This window comes from Pelodiscus sinensis, chromosome 10, assembly GCF_052426305.1.
Source record: "Pelodiscus sinensis isolate ZL-2025 chromosome 10, ASM5242630v1, whole genome shotgun sequence".
Taxonomy (NCBI): Eukaryota; Metazoa; Chordata; order Testudines; family Trionychidae; genus Pelodiscus; species Pelodiscus sinensis.
This window is the reverse complement of record NC_143061.1, coordinates 16758542-16780872: the sequence shown is the minus strand read 5'-3', so window position 1 is coordinate 16780872 and position 22331 is coordinate 16758542. Positions and strand designations below refer to the sequence as shown.

At 43.3% G+C, this 22331-nt stretch overlaps 1 protein-coding gene across 11 annotated transcripts in view; it reads right to left on the bottom strand.

Annotated features, from left to right (window-relative positions):
- TNIK (TRAF2 and NCK interacting kinase) overlaps positions 1 to 22331 on the bottom strand; it is a 353730-nt gene that overhangs the window by 58388 nt on the left and 273011 nt on the right. For 5 of the 11 annotated variants that reach the window (XM_014572378.4, XM_014572379.4, XM_075937947.2 and 2 more), the window contains exons 13-16: positions 11734 to 11844; positions 9883 to 9969; positions 7498 to 7689; positions 5552 to 6688 (exon numbers count right to left, since the gene is read on the bottom strand). In XM_014572378.4, coding sequence (XP_014427864.3) covers positions 5552 to 6688; positions 7498 to 7689; positions 9883 to 9969; positions 11734 to 11844 — 1527 coding nt within the window. The remainder of the gene's footprint in view (positions 1 to 5551; positions 6689 to 7497; positions 7690 to 9882; positions 9970 to 11733; positions 11845 to 22331) is intronic. The other 6 variants (XM_075937944.2, XM_075937945.2, XM_075937946.2 and 3 more) reach the window with 6 other exon arrangements.

Here is a 22331-nt window from a genome sequence, read left to right as displayed (position 1 = left end):
CAGTGTTTTTAGGCTCCTTTGGTAGATTGAAAGTGTTCCTTCAGTTCCGAATGCACCCAATGTAGCTGGGAGGCTAACTCCACAGCAGCTAACACTGGGGAGCTCCTGGCTAAATCTGGGCATAAGCAAGGGTGAAAGTCACCATTTGTAAATAATGGGCTGTGTTGGGTTGAGGTGTGGATTGTATTTCTATATGTGAATTTGGTGTTGCACAGCAGAGGACACTAGTCATCCTGGTAGGTACTCAAAAAGGAGCAGAGATACTGCTCCAGGATTTGATTGACACTCTGCTCACCCTGTAGGCTTCAGGTGATAGGTGGATGTTCTCAGTTCCTGCCACAGCTATGAGATGAACTGGGGACCCCAGCCTGACAAAATGCCCATGAGCAGCAAAACACATTTTCCAAGAAGAACCAAGCCATCTCCCATGCACTAAGAACAGTACAGTGCAGTGTGAAGTGCGCCATCTTTATTAAAAGGTTGACAACAACTTGGATTACTGTGTCACTGAAAGCATGGCAGTTCCTCAATGAAGTCCATTGATACAGTAGACCAAGGCCAGGAGGCATGGGCAGAAGCTGGAGGAAACCTTGGGATCTTGATTATGTGTTATGGGATATGGACACAGAAGTTCCAGGATCTTACGTAATCCTTGCTGTAAGCTTGTAGGCCTTGCAATCTGGGTCTGCAAGGCATGCAGGGCTCACATTACCTCCATCAGACATTGGCCTGTGAAGAATCCAAGCTTGCCATATCAGCTGTAGTTCTCTTTTTTTGTGTTGGGACTGCTCAGATTGTCAGAGACCAGGAATTGAGTGGTCATGCCCAGTGGTTAGAGCAGGAGTCAGGGGCTAGTCACCAGAGAAGAAATCACAAGTCAGGAATCAAAGTCAAAGGTCAGAAGCCGTAGTCAGGAATCAGAGTGGAGGGTCAGGACCAGATTATCTGGAGCAAGGAAAGCTGGGGCCAAGGCAGGGGGAATGCTGAGAACAAGCAGTCACGGGTCAATGTTTTGAGCAGCTATTGAATTGCTGCTGAGCTAAAGACCCAATCAGGCACTTTACTATGGCTGGCACTCTCATTAGGTTGCCCAAAGACCACTCTGCTGCAGGCCATGCTTCCAGACTGGCTGTACATACAGATTCCTGACAGTATGGTCTGGGAGAGAGAGATGATCCTTTCTCCAACTACCAACATCTCCTTTCCATACACTGTATGTCAACAACATAACAGGAGAAGGTACACTCAGGACTCCCCACTTCATCTTCTCGGCAACCCTATCGATTATATCCTTGCACAGAGTAAAAACAAAAGTGCTCCCCTGGACCAACCTCTGCAAGGATCAGCTCAGTTCGCCAGCTGCTTGCTAGATAATTCAAGTTTCACCTCAAATGCAAAAGAACTCCGTCTGCTTCCACGTACCGTGGGCAACATTATCAGAGAGCAGCACCATGGGGAAAGTGACTAACAGTCTGATACATTATTAAAGTGGGCAAAAAGGACAACAAAAGCAAAGCGGGCTGATGGAAGAGGTGAAATATTAATCTAATTTGAAAGGCGAAGAATGGCATTTATAGATACAGCTGAGGTGAAAACTGTGCTTTGCAGGAGAAGCATTAAACACATGCAAAAGGTCACCTCAAGGCCAGTTCCAGGAAATCTGGGGTCCCTGGGAAGACATTCAGCCGAATTCCCCCAATCCAAGATCCCATGTATGGCCATCTTTCTCTGCCCCATATTCCTCTGTGCATGGGGCAAGCTAAGGCTATGACTATTGCTACATTAGTGAGCTCACAGCAGTGCATTTGCACCATGCAGCTGTATTGCTGTCAGCTATCCACTGTTGCCACTCTAAGCTCATTGGCGAGAGCTCTTCCCATCAACGTAATTAATCTATTTCCAATGAGCAGTGGCAGTAATGTCAGTGGCAGAAGCTGTTCTGCTGATACAACACTGTCTGCACCAATACTTAGGTTGATGTAACGTATATCACTTACAAGGTGGTTTATTCACCCCCCTCCATGACATAAGTTATGCCAATATATAAGGCAGTTTAGCCTGGGTGTTCACTGCAGAGTTAGTCCAAGTTCTCAGCATTCGACTTAGCTCCTCTTCAATTAGCCTCGCTGGACTAAGAACAGCCACAATGCAGAATCACACTCTTGCTTCACAGTGTGGCAGGATTAGCCGCACAGAATAGCTGCATCTCTACTGCACTATTAGCTTATTCGTCAGCAGCATTCACGTTCTAGTCCAGCCCCTTGATGGGCCAGCTAGCTTGACTTTTAAATTAAATTCCACAGAGATTTGAGTGTGTGGATGGGAGTTGGGCTATTGGTGATACTTGTGTCGTGCCTCAAGCTAACACTGCAAAAGAAGTCAAGGCCTCAGTGCCACGGAAAGGGGGAGGGGAAAAGGCATGCATAGAGAACTGTGTGTGGGGATGGGTGTGCATGGATGCCAGGGGAGGGGGCATTGGAGGACTACTGGATGGTTTCCTGTGAGGCTGTAGGAAGGAAGAACCAAGTCTGTGTTCTAGTTGGGGCTATGGTAGAGGGGTGATATCCCAGTTCCTGAGCCGGACTGAAATTATCACCGTCACTGAACCGGGCAGCATGAGCAGTAAATTTCATCCTACCATTGATGGGGCCATCCAAGACTAGGACACCCCCTGTGGCTGCTGACTTGGTAATACTGTCTGCACCTGCTCTGTGTCTTGGAGAAAGACTATGAAGAAGCAAGCAAGTGCAAAGGCTGGTTAGTCAGAGTAAACAGGTCTGAATACCTGAACAAGCAGTCCATTGGTGCCAACCCGAGGAGCATAGGTGCAGGAATTAGAGACGAGGGAGAGGGGGGAGAGAGGGTGCTGTAGCACCCCCTTGCTTGAAGTGGCTTCCATTATATACAGGATTTCCAGTTTGGTTCAGCAACTCTCAGCATCCCCACTGTAAAAATGTTCCAGTGCTCCTATAGAGAAGTTGGGAGGAGCGGAGTGGGGCGGGGGAGGGGAGCGGGGGACGGACGACAAAGCCAGGAGACCATTGCACAGCCACTAGTAAGCTATGGTCTTGTACTAAACCAGTTCAGCTGCTGCTAAAGTTTCCAGAGCATCACTCTGGCTGCAATGCCAAAATCTGACCTGGCTGCCCCCTGGTACATGTGAAGGGGTACCCAGGCCAAATTTCAGTGACTGGTGCTTGGCCTGGTATGTGGGGTCACAGAGCCACTTAGGAGCTCTCTCTATGGAGAGCTGGGAGTGTGATTCCCAGCTGGCACAGCATACTACTAAAAACAGCAACATAGCTGCAGTAGTACAGGCAGCAACAAGTGGTGGCATGGGCTAGCCATGCCGAGTATGTGTACACTGAGTTCTGGCAGATTTGTACTCAGCAGGCACTAGCCTTTGTTGCTGCCCATGCTACCACAGTTACACTGCCATTTTTAGCGAGCTAGTGCAAGTATTTCTATGTGAACCGGGAATCACACACCCAGATTTCAGAGCAGATATACCCTCGTATTTGGCCCAGCAGCTCTAGGCCAGGTGGTGTCATGACCTGGCATGCAGGGAGTGTTTCTGGATGTCAGAGCACAGGTGCATCTGCTGAGATCTCCACTCCTGTCAGCACTGGCTTGTGCACTGTGCATGTAAGAGAGCGGAGACTCCCCAGCTGAGGAGACCAATAGCTGCTAGAGGGAGGTGGTGAATGGAGAATGGAATGGTATGGCCTTGTTGGGTAGGGGGTGAGGGGAGAGCAGGGACCAGAATATGCCCCTTCAAGAATGGTACCTTTCCAAAACTCCAAGACTGTTCCACTGACACAGCAAATCTGTGTGCCCCTACCTCAAGGCTCTAGTTTGAATCCCAAACCTGAACTTCTGCCCCAGAACCTGTTAGGTGTGGGGAGAATATGGAGCAGATACCTCTGCTGAAGAGTGGATACTGCTGACCCAGAGCCTTTTGGGGACAGTTATAGTTTTACATATGAAAAGAATATACATGAGGTAAAATGATCATAATTTTGAGTAGATATTCCTCACACCCTGCATATCAAGTAATTTTGGACACTGTAAAGTTCCTACAGAGAACGACCATTCTATGAAGCATACATCCTTGAACATCCACATCCCACTCCCATTTGTATTGTATCTCTTTAAACAAATATATTAACTGCAGGAATTTCATCTTCTGTTTTTATTAATATTTCATACCCATTGCTCTACATAAATAATATAAACAACAAGGAGTGAATCATATGGCATTTGGAAAGATCTTACTCCCATAGCTAAAAGCAGTTATCACTTTGCTCTTAATAAACTCCAGCTGAGACAGAAATGTGCAAGGAACAAGATCAAAGGTGGGTAAATGTCTGGCTAGAAAGATATGACTCTGTACTCATTAAAACTGCTGCTTTTAATCCAAGAATAATCCTGGCAAAAGTAGAGGACTGCCACCAACAATGCTGATATTAATTGATCCAGAAAAGGTTCAGAGCAATATCTCTGTGCAATTTGTATATTTCTAGCAGGGCCAAAAACTGGCAGCAAAAACAGGAACAAGCTCCAGTACAATTATCTTGAGAGCCAAAAATGGAGTCTGTCAGGGCACAACCTAATGAGCCTAGAGTGAAGAACTGAGAGTACTAGTTACCCATGGTTCAAAATGGACAGCTACCATAAAAATAAGACTGTCAGGAGATAACAACAAACATGTGATGTATAATTCGAAAGTATGATGAAGAGGGAACTCCATTGCATTTATGTTCACAGAAAATGGAAGGCTTACACTATTTACAGCTAGATTGTATAATCCATGATTATACTACTCACATCATAAGAATGACTACTAGTTATGTAAGTGCTCTAGTATAAGTGCTGAGAGAGTTTCGGTTGCACAACCTACTTCTTAAATATAAAAGGCTGAGAGGTATTAATCAAAATTTTGTAAATATTGATATTATTTTTATCTACATTGAGCTATGTGTGTGTACATATTTTCTGACAGCCTAACATGCTCTCAAGTTCATTGTATTTCAGAATTACTTCCAAGTACTTTTTCCTTTCATTAGAAAATTGACCTGATTATACAGGTAAATTAATAATTAGCTCTATGAAATTTGGACAGTAAACCACTCCTTCCCTATAATATATATTACAGCAAGAGGCTTAGCACTACATTCTGCTGTCCTTACTCACTCTGTGTTATACCTTATGAGGTGACTCATGGAATAAGATATTACTCACCATGAGTAAGAGTGATAAGCTAGGCCCTTGCTCTGGAACTGATAGCCAAATCCCTCATTCTAACTAAGAGACAACATATTAAGACTTGACTTTAAGGAATCTTTTTATAGACAGAATTGAAAATAGTAAAATGCCAGAGGCATGTTAGGAATTCAAAAGTTTATTCAAAACTGTGCTATGAAAGATGGGCATTTCATCCCATCTTGCTGCCACACATTTTCACCACAGCAAAAGCTCAATAGACAGCCCTGATTTTTAGAAAGGTAAGAAAGTGCTAAGCCCATTGGAAATTTGGGAAGATGTCACCCACCAGAGGCTGTTTAGAGTTCAGTTGTCTGACATCTCTCAGATCAGGAGTGCTTGACGACAGGAATGTCTTGGTCACAGGCAAATTTAGAAATTTTTTCCCATTACATACTTGAGGAGAAAGCTTGGAAGAACAATAGGAAAAATTAGAGAATAATTCTGGGGCTACCTCTTGAGACATGCTATTTGGAGCATTACCCCGGCAAACTTCAGAAGACTGAATCAAATTGGAATTAAGGGGAAAGGAAAGCAAGTCCACTGAAGATGAACGAGAGCGAGAAGACAAGGGAGCCAAAATGGCTATATTCCATTGAGAACGTTGTGGAGAAGGACCAAGAGATGGAGGGAGAAGCTGATCCATGCTTCTTCCTATTTTCTGTTGCATTTGTGTACGCTGGATCCCTGTAGATGGCAGAAGGAGTTCTGGAATACTTTCAAAGGAAGCATGGAGCTTCTTATTAAGGGCTTGAATCTTTATTTTTCTTAAAATGTGTTCTGGGCTAGAAGAACTTAGATCTAGGTGATCACACATCATGTCAATATTGCTCAATGATGGAGTGCTTTTTGAAGGAAATAAGGCACTTGTAGGTATTAGTGAGGGAGAATATATTCTTCTCCTGTCTCCATTATGTTCTTTAAAGTCCATTTTTACTCTGTTAATAGGAAAATGTGAACTTATTCCATTTGAAACATGAGGAGAAGGAACACGTGGTATCTCCAATTCTGATTTCCTAACTGGACTACATCCTTGAGAGCGAGACCCTTTGAGGGATATCACATCATTCTTTTTTGATCGCTCTTGATGACCAAATCTAAATGGAGAACGTTCCAAGATGTTTTTTTCTCCGTTCTGGGTGTGTTGCTCTACCCGGGATCTTGGTTTAGAAATCCTAATAATGGGAGGAACCAGTCTTGGCTTAGCAGAGGCTAATGGGTTCACTTTCCGATGATGTAATGCTTGGATGTACTGCAGATTTGGTTTAGCTGAGGGTTGTGACTTGGAAAAATTAGAAGAAGGCTTAATGTTGGATTTTGGTGCTGCATCTTTGCCAGTAATGAAGGTTGCCAACTGTTTGGCAACAGAAGCGTGATTCTGCTTAGTTGGAAGAACAGGCGAATTATTAAGATATTGTTGTTGTACCTGGGAGTAGAATTACAAAATTATACTATTAAAACACACTATTCTAGGACAACTAGTAATAATAGATAAATATTCTTTCTGGGTAATAATTGGGAAAAGGGGAAAAGGAATGCATATAATCCAGAGATTGTACTGCATGCTTGCACATATGTATCTCCTTCAATACTGGCCAATAAAATTATATACAGTATTCATACTTCATTACTTTAAAAATACTCACTACAAGATGCTATTGCCTGTTTTTGCACAAAAGATTAGCAACAAAGATTGTGTTCCTTACAAGCCCAAACCAACAAAAACTAGATAGGACAGTTCGTAAAAATATAATCTCAACAACAGGAAAAAACACCCTTCCAGTGCACCAGCAGCTTCAAGTTCAGTACTCAGCTTGAATGTGGACAATGCAAAGGAATCCACTTCAGAGCTATTGAGTTGCACTGGGCCACTTTTCATCCAGCGTCTCTCATCATAGTAATAATTACAGCAGAGATGCCCTAATGCTCCTAGTCTTGGGCCTGGTTTCAGGAATTCTCAATTCTAATTAAACTACAAAGTTAAACAGGGATGGGCATTCTGCGATTCCTACCCCTTTAGCATTCCCTCCCATATATTGTAAGTGAAAAGTAACCTCAGTGTGGCCCGGGGGAGGGGGGGGGGGAAGGTGGGAAGGAGGAGTCAAAGGAGAATCTAGACCCAGAAAAGTAATTTCAGTGACTTTCAAAGAGAACTATGTCCAATCCTTACTCTCCATCCATAATATGTAAGTTTGTGGGGGCAAACAAGGCACAAATGGACTAATTATTTCCTACCTCCTTTGCCCAAGCTGGCTTCTCACTGGCATTCATCCCCTCCTTGTAATGGTACAGTGGTTTCTTCTCAGCTGGCCTCTGGTCTTGCCGTTGCTGCTGCTGCAGGGATACTAGGTAGTCTCGCTCCTGTTGAAGTTGCCTCTGCAGCCGCTCTGCTTGTCTCTGCTCCTCTAACTGTTTGCGCTTATACTCCTACCCAAGAAGAACACCACCATAACATGGGTGTGAGACGCTGTACAGGTACAGTCAGGCTAACGTGCGAGGGACTGAGAGCGATCAGATATTTATCAGTTTGATGAAAAATAAACCCAAATGGAAAGTATGGCTTAGACCTACAAAGCCAATCAGTTCTTAAGCCCATGGATGTTCAGTGAAGGAGAAACCTTAAAGAAACTTGAAGAGAGGCATATTCTAAAAGCTGGAACCAAAAAATGCTGAAAAGTTTGAATTCTAGCTTTGACACACTTCACCAAGCTAAGCTCTCATGTGGAAACTGGGGATGTTAATGAGGGATGGGAAAGGTTAACCCAGTTAGCATCATCCTAAATGGGTAATGTTTGCCAGTTTCAGTTAGCCGGGCAGGGGGTTGCTCCAGCCTTGGAGGGTCCACCACAGGTAGGGGCCGGACAGAGCAACCCCTGTCCATGTTGGACCCAGTTCGCCACAGATTACATGCTGGCTCCTGGGGAGGCGGCTTCCCCATTGCAGCAAAGTTTCCCCGTGGCAGCAAAGCTTCCCCAGGAACGGGGCAGCAACTCTTGCCGGCTTCGCTCCTGGGGAAGCAGCTTTGCTGAGTCACTGAAGCCTCCTCCCCAAGGGTGTGACAGGCAAGGGCTGGAGGCCCCGCCCCCAGGAAGGTTTCGCTGTGGGCTCTGCAGTATAAAGCTTCAATAAGCTTATTTCAGCTTTATACTGCAGAGCCTGCAGCGCACGTCACCACTAAGATATTCAACAGTTAACACGGTTACTTTTCTAAACGACGTTTTACATCCTCAATGTTAATAGTTCTACCTGAATGTTGCACTGCAGAAATCTATTTGGACCCCTTGCTCACACGTGTGAACAGCTGCTTGCCCATGTAGTTCCACTGAGGTCTAGTAGTCTGAAGCTCCCCCTCCCATCTAGACCTGGTGCATACAGTACAGCTGTAGGGCTGTCAGCATAGCCACACCCTCTTATGCTAGGTTTAACTGGGGTCCAAGAAAGAGGGCTATCTATGTACTAAGTGCATTAACTTCAATTGCTGTGGGTGAGATCTTAAAGCCACATTTCAAATGGGAGGTTGGTATCTAAATCCTCTAGGCCACTTCTATGTACAAAGAATAGAATCAGGTTCACACCGAGCTGACCAAACTGAAATCCATTGAATAATCTGAGATCCTCACTGGATTTGTAAATTACAACTGCTTACCACCAGGTTTGGCAGAAAGAGACCCACCTTGCGAGGTGCTGAAAGCCTTCATTACGTACCGAAGCCACTGGGAGTTGATTGGTGGTCAGCACCTCAAAAGAGTAGGTGATTGTGGCAACAGTTGAATTGCAAAGCCAATTAAAGGATCTCTCTGAAGCACTGGGGCTTTTTAAAAGTTTAATTAATAAATCATTAATACTTAAGTACCTCTTAAAAGGAGGGATTTGTGCATGTTCCCTCTTTTTCTAAATAAAGCCGATGGAAACAGAGACCAATAAAGAGCTCTGTGGTATTGAACCCCCCCCCCCCCATAAATACTGATAAATATAATTCTCGCTTTAAACAAAAAAGGGCAATTCAGGATATAGTGCAATATAAAACATTGTCTAAAATGGAAACAGCATGAGAAGGGAACACAAAATGTTCCTGTCAGGAAAGTACAACTAATAGTTTGAAAATGAAATATGGCTCTCAAATCTTGTAAAGCTGAGTGGGTATGCAGAGTACATTTCAGTTTGATTGTATTCCAGCACGCTGCTAACGGCCTTAAAAATTACTCTGCAATAAACTCAGTGGGGCTGAGAAAGGGCCTGCACTTCTAATGAAGGTGAAAGCACGCAGACATTACAGAGATGGACTGAGTGAGAAAGGAGCTTGCAGAAAAGATATCGAATTGATGAGGAGTCACGGAATTGAGAGGAAAAAACACAAGAATTCAGAGCGTGGCTCCCTCTACATTTATGAAACAAAAAATCTCAGTGTGTTATTCTTAGCAGAATGGAGCCTTAGAGAATTGTGTGGTTATGAGTTTTATGGGTTTAATTATATACATGCAGCAGGTGATCGTATGCAAGTTACAGCACAACCTGACTTGTTATGTTAGCCATTCAGAGGGCATGGGGACACACTGGCACACACAGACAAGCACACTACAAACAGAAAGTGGGTAAGCAGGGTTGTGGTCTCCCCATTACCAGAAGTAGAGCTTGTTCCTGCAGTAACTGCTGCTGCAGGATCTCTAACTGTCTCTGCTCCTCCTCTAACTGTCGCCTGATGTACTCCTGGAGACATGGGCAGCAAGGATCGGGGAAAAAAGGAGGGAGGGAGAGAAGAGAAAAAGAGCCAGTAATTCCATAGAGGAAGGACTGCTGTAGGAAGGGTAGCAGAAATACTAAGGGACCCTGTGTCAAATGCAGAGAGATTCAACTAAAAAAAAGAGAAGAAGCAAAGAAAATTAATTTAAACTGAAAACTGAGAATTTCACCTGCCTGCAGCTGATTGAAATGACACAAGCTTTACATTCTACTGCATGGAAAAAAAATTGTAAATGGTACAGCTATAATTTTAGGGGCAACATTTTATTCTGAGTTATTCCAGTGTAAATGGAGATTAACTCCATTACAGACTGTGGAGGTACTTTGGATTTACACTGGTGTAAGTAAGGTCAGAATTTGGACACTGGTGGGTAGGTTGTTTTTTTAATTAGGAAGGGAAGTGGTTTTTAATGGTCAGAACCAAAAAGTGATTTCTGGGGGCCTTCGAGAATTTCCACCTCCATCTCTCCTTTCACTTTCCTTATCTGTAGAATGTAATCAGTGTTCCCTGTAAGCTGAGTGCTTGGGTGGCAATCTAGGAGAAATTCAGGTGCCTACCATCTGATTAGCAGTGTGCCCATAGCCAGCAGAATGTGCTTCTATTGGTGGTGCACATCCACACTTGCCTTGGTGCACATAAGAAAAATTATTCCACACATGGATGGAAACAATTAGAGGCAACATTGGATGTAATGTATGGCCAGGTCTACACTACTAAGTTTTGTCACTGTAGCTATGTCTGAGAAAACGATACCTCACAGCTGGCATAGCTATGCCAGCAAAATCCCCATTGTAAACATCAGCATTACTAATGTCATTTAAGGAGGTAGCCTAACTAGACTGACAGAACAACTTCTTCTATTGACATTAGCTGCATTTACAGGAGGCAGCTCTGCTGGTATAGCTATACTGGGAAAGCACTGGCAGCATAGACAAGTATTTCCAGCTTTGCTATGGCATTTCAAGTCTTAATTAGTTAGGGGACAATCTCTCAAAACTTTGCTTGTGGAACACTCCAGTATAGGTAATGGTAGTTCCAATGAAGTCAATGGGCATCTCACACACAGTTCTTGAAGAAGGCAAGATCTTTAGTGCTTACACAGTGTCTTGAAAACATAACCCTCTGTAAGTTTTGCAGTGTTATTAGAAAAGCTGAAGAGGTCTATGGCAACTATAAATTATGCTAAATGTTGCTCAATGGGACAGCCTCCACATTGTGACATACATCTTATTTTTCATAAGGAGGGGGAATGAGGGATAAGAATCTTCCTCTACTCTTTTTATCCTACTACTCTGAGGAGCCAAATCTTCTGTGAGCTATAAAGAGGGAAGTTGAGGCAGAGGAGTGACCAGTTTTGTTGGGAACCAAGGTCAAGTACTAGAGACAGTAGTAAACAAAAGCTTTATATAGGGGAGCCTGGGAGTGGGAAAAGGTATATTAAATGGCTCTGGAATTGATAGCCAACAAATATAAGAGAATTAACACAGTGAAAAGCAATAAACACAGGATTAGCAATTAAGCAATTTACTCTTTAGTGATGAAAGTGATGGAACATGAGAGCAATAAGTAGATTTACTTTTAACTTATTCAATTAATTGTAATTCACCACTGCTCCCAAAAAACTAAAATATCACTACCATAGACAATAATCCCAAGTGGAAGCAATTTTGACCTCAGACTTCAGCATTTGATGTTGGGGACTGATTCACCTGGAATCCTCTGCAGATTACCTGCTCGTGTTCTGCACGTCTTCTCTCTTCCTCTCGACGCATCTGCTCTTCATAATGTCGCCTCTGCTCTCTCTCCTGCTGCTTCCTCATCTCTTTCTCTCTTCTCTGCTGCTGTGGATAAACAAACATACAAATGAACAAAAAAAAAAAACCCCCACACAAGATAAACTAGAAAGATATTCACAGATGCAAATAAAAACAAACCCTCCCTCAGTTAATAAAAATATTCTTGTCCTTGCTTTTCAGAAGCCATTTTACATGATGATGGTCTATAAAGGCTAGATTTTCACAAGGGCCTCCAAAATTGTGTATGAACTTTTTCCTCGACCATATTTGCCCTATGAAAGAAACAAGGGGATCTGTTATCCACTCAGCTGCATGTGTGACTCCCAATGAGTTCAACTGATCTGTGCACATACGTGACTGACAAGAATAGCTGTGTCCTGAAAATGTACGTACAAATATTAAAAAAGTGATGTTGCAGGCTGCCAAAATCATGACATTTCAGAGTACATCAGAAACACAAGGACAGGATGGAGGTAGAAAGTGTGTGACGGAGCAGCCTGCTGTATTTTGCCGGCAAGCCTTAATAAGGCAAACACGTACTTGGTTGCATACCCGGCCAAAACCATAGGGCAGCTTGGATGTTGCTCAGATTGGCAAGAATGGGGTGCTTGGTGTGGTTTGTGTGAAAAGAAATGCTCTTCCAGCTCATTGCCATTTCATAGAAGGGCTGATGTCTGAACTCTGAAAGGCTTGTGGGACAGGTTTGGATGCATCACAATCTCTTCTGTATGCTTTGCAGACAACAGCTGCAATTCAGAGCCTGTCTGCATCTGTAACCACACTGGTCACCAACAAAAGAGCTAGACAAAGGTGGTTTAGTGTTGACAGACATCCACCCACAGTCCTTGCTTGAGCAATGCTGCACACAGGAAAAAAAAAACAACAAAAAAAGCCAGCAGCTTCATTGAACACAAGGGCACTATTCCCACCCACTTTTGAAAGAAAACAAATATAGGTGCCATATTACTGCACTTTATAAATAAATGAGACTCAAAGGGTGGGCCTGATCCTGAGCCATAACAGGAGTCTTACTGGTGTGAAAGGGACTATATTATGTTGGCCATATCAGACTCATTGCATGGTCTTTTTTTCACCAAGTTATCTTGTTTGCTAAGAAAAATAAAGCTGTTGGTCAAGTCATTTGAAGATCAAACTGCTTTTTATGTGGTGGATTTGCACGTTTGCAACCTCTTTCCTGGAAATCGATATGGCTTTCTAATTACATGCCACTCAGGTTCTACATGCAGCACATATACAATATTGATTGCAGTGAAGGGTGAGATGTGCTGTCGATGTGCCCTATGTGCTCCAAGACAGAAAAGCGAAAGTGTAAAATAATTAATTAGCGATGGGTTTAACTGGTTCAGCCACCTCAAATATAAAACTGGCTGGCTTTCATTTTCTGCTGCACTGTTCAAAATGCATTTCCCAACCTTCTCTACTTGTGCCAGGGATGTTAGCATGTTCGCACATACACAATTAACCGATAAACCTGGGCTTATCGGTTAATCCTACTGACTACAGACATACACCCCTTGCTGCCTGTTACAGAGGCAGCAAAGTGGGTGGGTGGGAAGTGGGAGCTTTTAAGCTGGTTCCCTGCATGTGCTGGCTCCTGTGGAGCTGCCTGCTTCCTGCCCCACAGCGCTGTTGCCTCTAAAAGGGAAGCTGTCTTTCAAGCTTGCTCCCTGTACATACTAGATCTGTGGAGCTGCCTTTTCAAGCTTGCTCCCTATGCTCTATGGAGCTGCCTCTCCTCTCCTCTCCTCTCTTCTCTCCTCTTCCCCCTCCCCCCACTGCTCCATAGCAGGAGGGGAGGGGCAAATGAGAACCAGTGTACACAGGGAGCCGGCTTAAAAGCTGGCTCCCTGTGAGCACCACCTTCTGCCTGCCTCCCCTGCATGTAAACATGTAACCACTGAAAAATTCAGCGGTTACACAGTTACAAAAATAAATGTTTGCTAACATCTCTGCTGCTTATTGTGTTATCTACAGTACATGTGTCTTTCTACTTGAGGAAACAATGCACCTGCCATGCTTATGTTCCCTTACTGTCACCACTTTCATAATATCACTGGGCACTTCATCAGTCCCCATTCCAAGGGAGGGGGGATGCTAGCTACCACCATCTGAATCACCTGGTCATGCCTTAATTGATGGGAGTGATTTCTTCTAATACAGAGCAATGAAGAGTTCACAACACTTGAGGTGATCTCTCTGGGGCATGGAGGGGAGGTAGGTAACTGAATCTGAGACTACGTAAGATTTAGTATCAAGGAACCTGTTTCTCCTTAACTTTATACTGGTCTTATTCCAATGTAACTCTACTAACTTTACTAGACTAAATCCTGAATTTCATCTGTGGTAAAAAAGAGACAGCCAGGGTTCCCTGTAAGGTGCATGCCTATGCAGGTGCACACCAAGAATTTCAGTCCCACCCACCCATTCAGCAGAGCCATGAAGCTGCGGCCCCAGCTGCTCCTGAGCGTGGGGCCACATGGCGAGTGGCTGCCTCACCTCAGGAGCTCCTGGACAGCAGCCTGTGAAGCAGTTGCCAGATCCAGAGCCTGGGCCACGGAACTAGAAGTAGCACCGTGGTCCAGCTCCAGTGCTAGCACATGGGGCAGCCCCTGGGAGAAAAAAGAGGAAGGCACCAAGGGGTAGGGTGGAGGAGAGATAAATGTCAGGGGGCTAAGAGGAGACAATGAGGGGAAAGGGCAGGAGGAGCGGGGACTGGGGGAGGAATTGGAAGGTGTCAGGGATGGGAGAAGGGAGGGGACAGGGTGATTCTGGGAGTGGAGAGGGACAATGGGAGCATGAGGAAGGAAGAGGAGATGGGAGGAGTGAGTGTTGGGAGAAGAGGGTTTGAAAGGAGGGGTGGGAATGAAGAAGGCAGGGGTTGGAGCAAATCATATGTGAGGGCGCAGAGGGAGGAAGAGGGTAAGGGGGGCAGGTATTGGGAGGGCAGGGGGAGTGAGGGAAGGGAGAGGCATCAAGAAAGTGCACGTCCCAGGGGGTGAAGCAGAAAGGAAGACATGGGGAGGACAGGGAAGGGATGGTCACCAGAGGGCAGAGGAGAGAGGCAGGGTAGGCAGAGGGAGATATTGGAAGAGGGGATAGGGAGGGGGGCTAGAGGAGGGGTGGGCACAGGGGGGAAGGGCAGGTGCAGAGGTCAGAGAGGATGGGGAGGGGTGCAGGTCCCAGGAAGGCAGAGGGGAGTGAGAAGGGCAGGAGCCAGGACAACAGAGGAGGGTGAGGGGTGGGGTGGGGGCAGCAGCAGGCACCAGGGAAGGAGATGGGGTGAGGGGAAGGTGGGAGACATGGCAGCAGAGTGAAAATGGGAGAGGTTTATAACTTGGGTGCCATAGTGGCACACATCCAAACAAGTACACAAGACAAAACTCACTCCATTCATGGATGGAAAATCTTAGAGGGAACACTGGAGACAGCCCCAAAATGTTTTGAGCTATTCTGTCAAAACAATAGTAGAAAGATGATTGGTGCTGGGCTACACTGCTCAGAGTGGCGTGAAACAAAAATGCTGGACAACACTGCTTCCACGAGGAGTTTCTTAGGGGCAGTGCCAGGTTCATGCACAAGATAAGTAAGCTACATTTTAGGGCCTTAGATCATGAAGGGCTTATAAATACAAAGAAATTACTAGTTTTTAGTGGCATCCTTGCCTATGCACCAGGATATATGCAAATATAAAATTTCATTATTTCTATTATCATTGTCCTTTCTGTTAGAATAATACACATTTTTGACAATGCTTTGGGGCCTCTTAAACTTGACACAGTTTAGGGCTTCAGAATGTCTTAATCTGGCCCAGTTTAGGGGCACAATTTATAAGAGAGGGAGGGGATTAGAAACAGGAACCAAAAGCAATGGACACAGCTGTCTGTTATATGTCTGTGTTATATCCATATTATTAGGCAATAACATCAATTCCATGGCTACTGTGCCGGATTGACCACCAGAGGACAGTAGTGTGCAAATATTTGATACTAGAGACCCAGGGAGTCTGTAGGAAGCACATAGGTTCCGGTGCAGTAAGGAACACACAGCTGCAATAAGGTGGTATACTTCAGCCATAAAAACCATATACATTTCAGAATTTATGAACATTTGTTCAGTTAAGACATCTTGGTCACTGCAGACACAGTTACTCAGGGTGCTGTAGTGGTTTGGTAAGCACAGTAATGTTCTACTGCAATATATTTGGTAAATCATGAGAATTACAATGGCTCCTATGGAGTTCATCTGCTTTCGGAAAATAATGGCTGTATTAAAAAATGTCATTGTGCAGTAAATGTGCACACATGCGGTATTTAAGAAATTAACACTGCAGTGCAAAAGAGCCATGGTCACTTGGTCACTCAAATGGCCTTTCATCTTAAGAACTCTGGTCTCACTAGGTAGGTTTGTGGTAGAAATGTAGCCGTGTTAGTCTGGTGTAGCTGAAACAAAATACAGGACTATGTAGCACTTTAAAGACTAACAAGATGGTTTATTAGATGATGAGCTTTTGTGGGCCAGACCCACAGGATACTAAACTCCAAGAGGCTCTGGGAGACAGACCCATAGTCTCCTATAGACAACCACCTAACCTCAAGACGATTCTTATCAACAACCACAGGACATATCACACTAATACCAACCCTGGTACCTTCCCTTGCAACAAACCCCGTTGCCAGCTTTGTCCACATATTCACTCTGCTGATACCATTATTGGACCTAACCAAGTGAGTTATGAGATCAAGAACACATATTCCTGCGCATCCAGAAATATAATTTATGCTATCATGTGCCGAAAGTCTCCGTCTGCTTTGTACATTGGACAAACATCTCAGACACTTCACCAAAGGATCAATGCCCACAAAACAGATATTAGACAGGATCACAAAGAAAAAACAGTTTCTTGCCATTTCAACCAGAAAGGACACTGTCTCAACAACTTAATTACCTGCATCCCGCTTTAGAAGCCTTTTAAATCTGCACTTGAAAGGGAATCCTCTGAACTGTCATTCATGCTAAATTCGACACTCTACGCGTGGGTCTCAACAAAGACTCTAGCTATCTTACCCATTACAAAGATAGCTTCCCCAATTATCACCTCTAATACCATTAGCTCACAGACATTTACCTTCCCCCTTCCCCCCCCCCGCATCTCCCTTCTGTTCTGAAATTTGATTTGTCCTTTTCATATGTGTTCATTTTTTTTAAATTGTATCCTTTGGTACATATGGTTGTGACTATTTTCTTCCTCTATTTGATCTGAGGAAGTGGGTCTGGCCCACGAAAGCTCATCATCTAATAAACCATCTTGTTAGTCTTTAAAGTGCTACATAGTCCTGTATTTTGTAGGTAGGTTTGCACTGCAGTCGTAGGTACGATGCAGATTAGATGGGCACACCTCCGCTAGCTTTCACCTAGCGACAAGGACTTAAAGCTGGCCTTGATGACTCATGGAATGGGTTTCATCGTGGTTAGTAAAGGGAGTAGATGTCCAGTGGGAGCATGGGGGGTACACAGCTTGCACTGCCATATCTTCACAGCTTTATCAGGTGTGCTACCTAGATTAAAGCTAGCCTGCATATGCTACCTGAACTACAGCCACACCTGCAGACACACATTACTAATGATAAGAATGAGCATGGATATTTGGCAGCATTTTGGGGAAATCTCCCATTCCTGTTCTAATCCCGCTGCTGCTCTAATGATAGTAGTGGTGGGAAAATTAGTGTAGATCGACCACTGGCATTGTTACCAGTGTTATTAACTGTACTCAAAAAAGGAAAATTACATTTTTGTGAAACTTAACTACAACTATAAGGTTCAGAAAGCAAAAAATGTCACAATGTAAACAGCCACATGATGCTCATTTTATTTCATATTTAATATGTGTGTATGTGTTACCCTATATATTTGTATCCTTCTTTTGAATCCATATGACTGTTTATGTTGTGGAAATCTATGCTATAAAATAAACTAGACTTGCAAAATGGCTGAATTAACCCTGCAGTAGTGGCCATGATTTATGGGAATTCCTAACTTCTGAGTATTCCATCTGACACCCTAAAATGTCCTTGTGATGAAAGCTATCAATGGAAATCATTGCTGTTACAAGTTTGCATAGACATACCAAATATATTTACGCACAGATTCTCCCCCAACCTCATCCTCATGAAAACACTCTGAAATAGAACATACAATTTGACAACTAACTGGATATTCTAATCTGGACTTCCCAATAGCTATTGTGTGCTAAACTAGAATATTACACTATTATTTTAATAACACACCAACAGAATAAAATAAGTAATGCCTGGCTCTTCAGACTGATATCACGAAGCTGAAAAACGTTTGGGAATCTAGACTGAGAATACCGAGCTACTGCATGCCTTCCTGCCAGCCTGATAGTCATTTGTCAGGTCACATTATGACTGACTGCAGCTAACAGCTGAGTGAATTAAAGGCCATTTCACCATAGATACGATGAATTAGCAGAAGACTCAGTCTCAAGAGGTGCTGGAATTGCTTCCACTCACTGCTCTGCTTCTATAGCCGGCAGGCATTCGGAGATGACCTGGAAGCATGATAGAGTAGCTGAAGATTCCAGCACTGCATTGCTTTCTCATCCACCCCTGCCTGTGCTGCTGCCAATTTCACTGGCTCTGGCTGTGCTGAATCGATACTGTTGGAATGACTGAAACAGAGGTTCCTCTCGATCTGGGATTCAGATCAGCAGGAACATGACAGGAAATAGCAGCAAAAGATTAGAAGATGCTTTTTTATTTGTCCTCTTTTCTCCTCCATCTGCCCATCTTCTCTATTTTTCCCTGCCATGTGATAATGCTTTCCTATGCCTCAGGACTATTGTATATGTTCACACTATACAGAGCTATTATTCAAACAAGTCAAGACAACCAATTAATTGTAAGCGTATTTATATAACTTCATAGGTGAGGCTACATGCAGCTTTTTGGCTAGCCAAAATGAGACCCTATTTACATAGCATTAGAAATGGCAGGTTTTAAATATTGGTGATGAGAGCCAGCTGAAGGCAAAGCCGCTACTGGGAAGGCCCTCTAAGGCCTGGCATGAAAAGATGACTTCTAAGGAGTAACCCTTCACTCTGATAAACTAGTTACACTTGGGAATTAGAAGAATAATTGAGTCATACAAGGTTAAAACCATGACAAAAACTTCAGGCTAATTTTGAAAGGCAATAATGTTTGTAAGAAGCAGGTTTTGGAAAAATTCAAATGTAAATGAGAGTCACCAAATGGGAGCAGAGGAATTCTAAGTAACAAATGGAAACATATATTCTAGGTGGCAGTGTCTTTGTGATATGCTATCATTCTAGACTACCACTGAAAAAGGAAGCATGTCTGAAATACAATCTATTTAGATCGATCAAGCATTGGAACACAGATATTTTTCATGAATGAGTGGGCAGATAGGTATTTTCCATTAGCTTGAATAAATGTTTTACATGACTTGAATAGTAGTTTGGAACTTCAGTCTGGGAACATCATGGTTGGCCCAAATGATCCCATTTTCTAAGACACTCTCCTCATAACAATATGCTCAAAGCATAAGTTGGCAGGCATTGAAAGACAAAACAACGGTAACGGTAGAAGGAAGTTATATAAAAGTGACTATTAAGTAACAGTGAAAGAATTCTGCATGAATTGCATACATATCCCAAGTTTTAACTTTATGAAATGAGTAATACAAAGGATAAACCACCACCTGGACAGCTGAGTGCATGAAAAAAATGGTTCTGTCTATACCAAGGGTTTTGGTAGTACTGAAGCTAGACAGGTGCAAAACCAACATAGATGTGTGGCTGCAGCATGATTGACCTTGTAAGCAGCAGATGATACCAAACTGGGTGGGGTTGCAACTTCTTTGGAGGATAGGGACATAATTCAAAATGACCTTAGCAAGTTAGAGAAATGGTCAGAGGTAAACAGGATGAGGTTTAATAAAGAGAAATGCAAAGTGCTCCACTTAGGAAGGAACAATCAGTTCCATACATACAAGATGGGAAGCGACTGTCTAGGAAGGAGCATGGCGGAAAGGGATCTAGGGGTCATAGTGGACCACAAGTTGAATATGAGTCAACAGTGTGATGCTGTTGCAAAAAAAGCAAATATGATTTTAGGTTGTATCAACAGGTTTGTTGTAAGCAAAACTCGTGAAGTCATTCTGCCGCTCTACTCTGCACTAGTTAGGCCTCAGCTGGAGTACTGTGTCCAGTTCTGGGCGCCACATTTCAAGAAAGATGTGGAGAAATTGGAAAGGGTACAGAGAAGAGCGACAAGAATGATTAAAGGTTTAGAGAACATGACCTATGAAGCCAGGCTTCATGAACTGGGCTTGTTTAGATTGGAAAAAAGAAGATTAAGGGGGGACATGATAGCGGTTTTCAAATATCTAAAAGGGTGTCACAAGGAGGAAGGAGAAAATTTGTTCCTCTTGGTTTCTGAGGACAGGACAAGGAGTAATGGGCTTAAAGTGCAGCAGGGGAGGTTTAGATTGGACATTAGGAAAAAATTCCTAATTGTCAGGGTGGTCAAATATTGGAATAAATTGCCAAGGGAGGTGGTGGAATCTCCCTCTCTGGAGATATTTAAGAACAGGTTAGATAGACATCTGTCAGGGATGGTGTAGACGGAGCGTGGTCCTGCCTTGAGGGTGGGGGGCTGGACTCGATGACCTCTTGAGGTCCCTTCCAGTCCTATTATTCTATGATTCTACATTAGGAGTTTGAACGGAAGCAGTTGCATTAGTAAACATTCTCCTAATCTACACAAATAATTTGTTTCTTATTCCTGCAAAAGAAAATGTTGATGGACAGAGCCATAAGTGGCATAAATTTATGAGTTGGTGACTGGTGGGGTCCATATGCACTGAGTTTTTAAGAATTTGCCAATAGCTCCCAGAGGGTAGAATGGATTCTCTTTTAAACAGTTAGTTTATATCTAGATTAATAAGCAGCAATGTTCTAGACATTTTTTATCAGTTGAGGATCTGGACCCCAGAACTGCACTGAATGAAAGTTCACCTCTGAAGTACAAGACACTCAGATTTGTCTCACATATTCACTGTGAAGATGTGACCTTTATATTTTCTGCCTAGGAACAGAGAACACTGCACAGGAATGTGGCTACATAAAACACTGGCTAAATGTGTCTGTTTATAGCAGTGCTGGAACAATTGTTATAATAGGGATTCTGAAGGTAGAAACCATATATTTGCCTTCTTCTTATTACTTCAAGACAGGGGATTTGGCAGCACCTGTAGTTCTAGCACCTATGTTGTCGTCTTCTACTGGCTGGCTTGCACCAAAAAGACCTTCTGATTCAGCTGAGCTACTAGTTAGAATGGCAGAACTGTAGTGTTCAAAGTCCTGGGTTCAATGCCTACTAATAACCTCTGGGGGAAGGGGTTATCTATCTTTTAGTGACACTAGAGGAGAAGGGGAATTAAAAGATGTTTAAGCCAACTAAATAACTTTGCCACCTGAATATTTTCTTGGATGCAATTCACCTTTGATATTCTTGCTTCTTGCATCTCTTTTCTTTTGGATTCAAGTGCCAAACTTTCTATCATAATAAAATAAAAAGAGGACGACTCTTTGTTTCTTGAATTCTCTTTTATGTTCAGCACCTGCTTATTTTGCTCTTTGAACAAGAGTTTGAACTAAATTCCACTCTCGTTTACATGATTCTGACTTTTCCATTGTCTTGGAAGTGCAGCTGTGTAACAGAGAAGAGAATCTGACATGCTGCTTTGAGTACAGTCAACAAATGTGAAAAGTTAAGTGGCACCCGTGGTCTGGGGGTACACCCCCATAGGATGGAATCCTGCCAACATAGCTATGGCATTTCTGTGTCCCCAGAGCATTATTTGTACTTTAATTGCTTTCCAAGCAAAAGGTTCTGGATGCACGTGTTACTAAATCCTTAAAAAAGTTAATAGCATATATACTATTGCAGCTTTCCTTTACTCAAAGGGATGGATCCTCATTAAGGCAATGTCAGGACACACTGTAATGTGTGTGTGTGTGTGTGTGTGTGTGTGTGTGTGTGTGTGTGTGTGTGTGTGTGTGTGTACACATGAGTGTATGTGAAATATATGTATTCAGCTACATTCAAGATAAAGTAATTTTTCAAATACTGTTTTGATGCCATATTGTTAAGGAAGGATAGGACTCATTTCCTCAAACATCATAGGTCAAGTTGTAGATGATGTTAGGAAGTGGCTCTTTTCTGTGGCACTGACGGTTTTCCTTCCCTCCTCTTTACATCCTTTCCATACCATGTACTCCCTACTCCCTGCTGTGATGCACATCATCCCACTCCTCTCACTGTTATCATTTTGCCATAATCAAAACTGAAGTCACATACAGCATCAGAAGGACGTGGGCCAAGTCAGAAGGATGCCACAGAACAACCAAGACACAGACAAAGACTAAGGTGAAGATTTTCAAAGCTGCCTAGTGGATTTAGATGCACAGT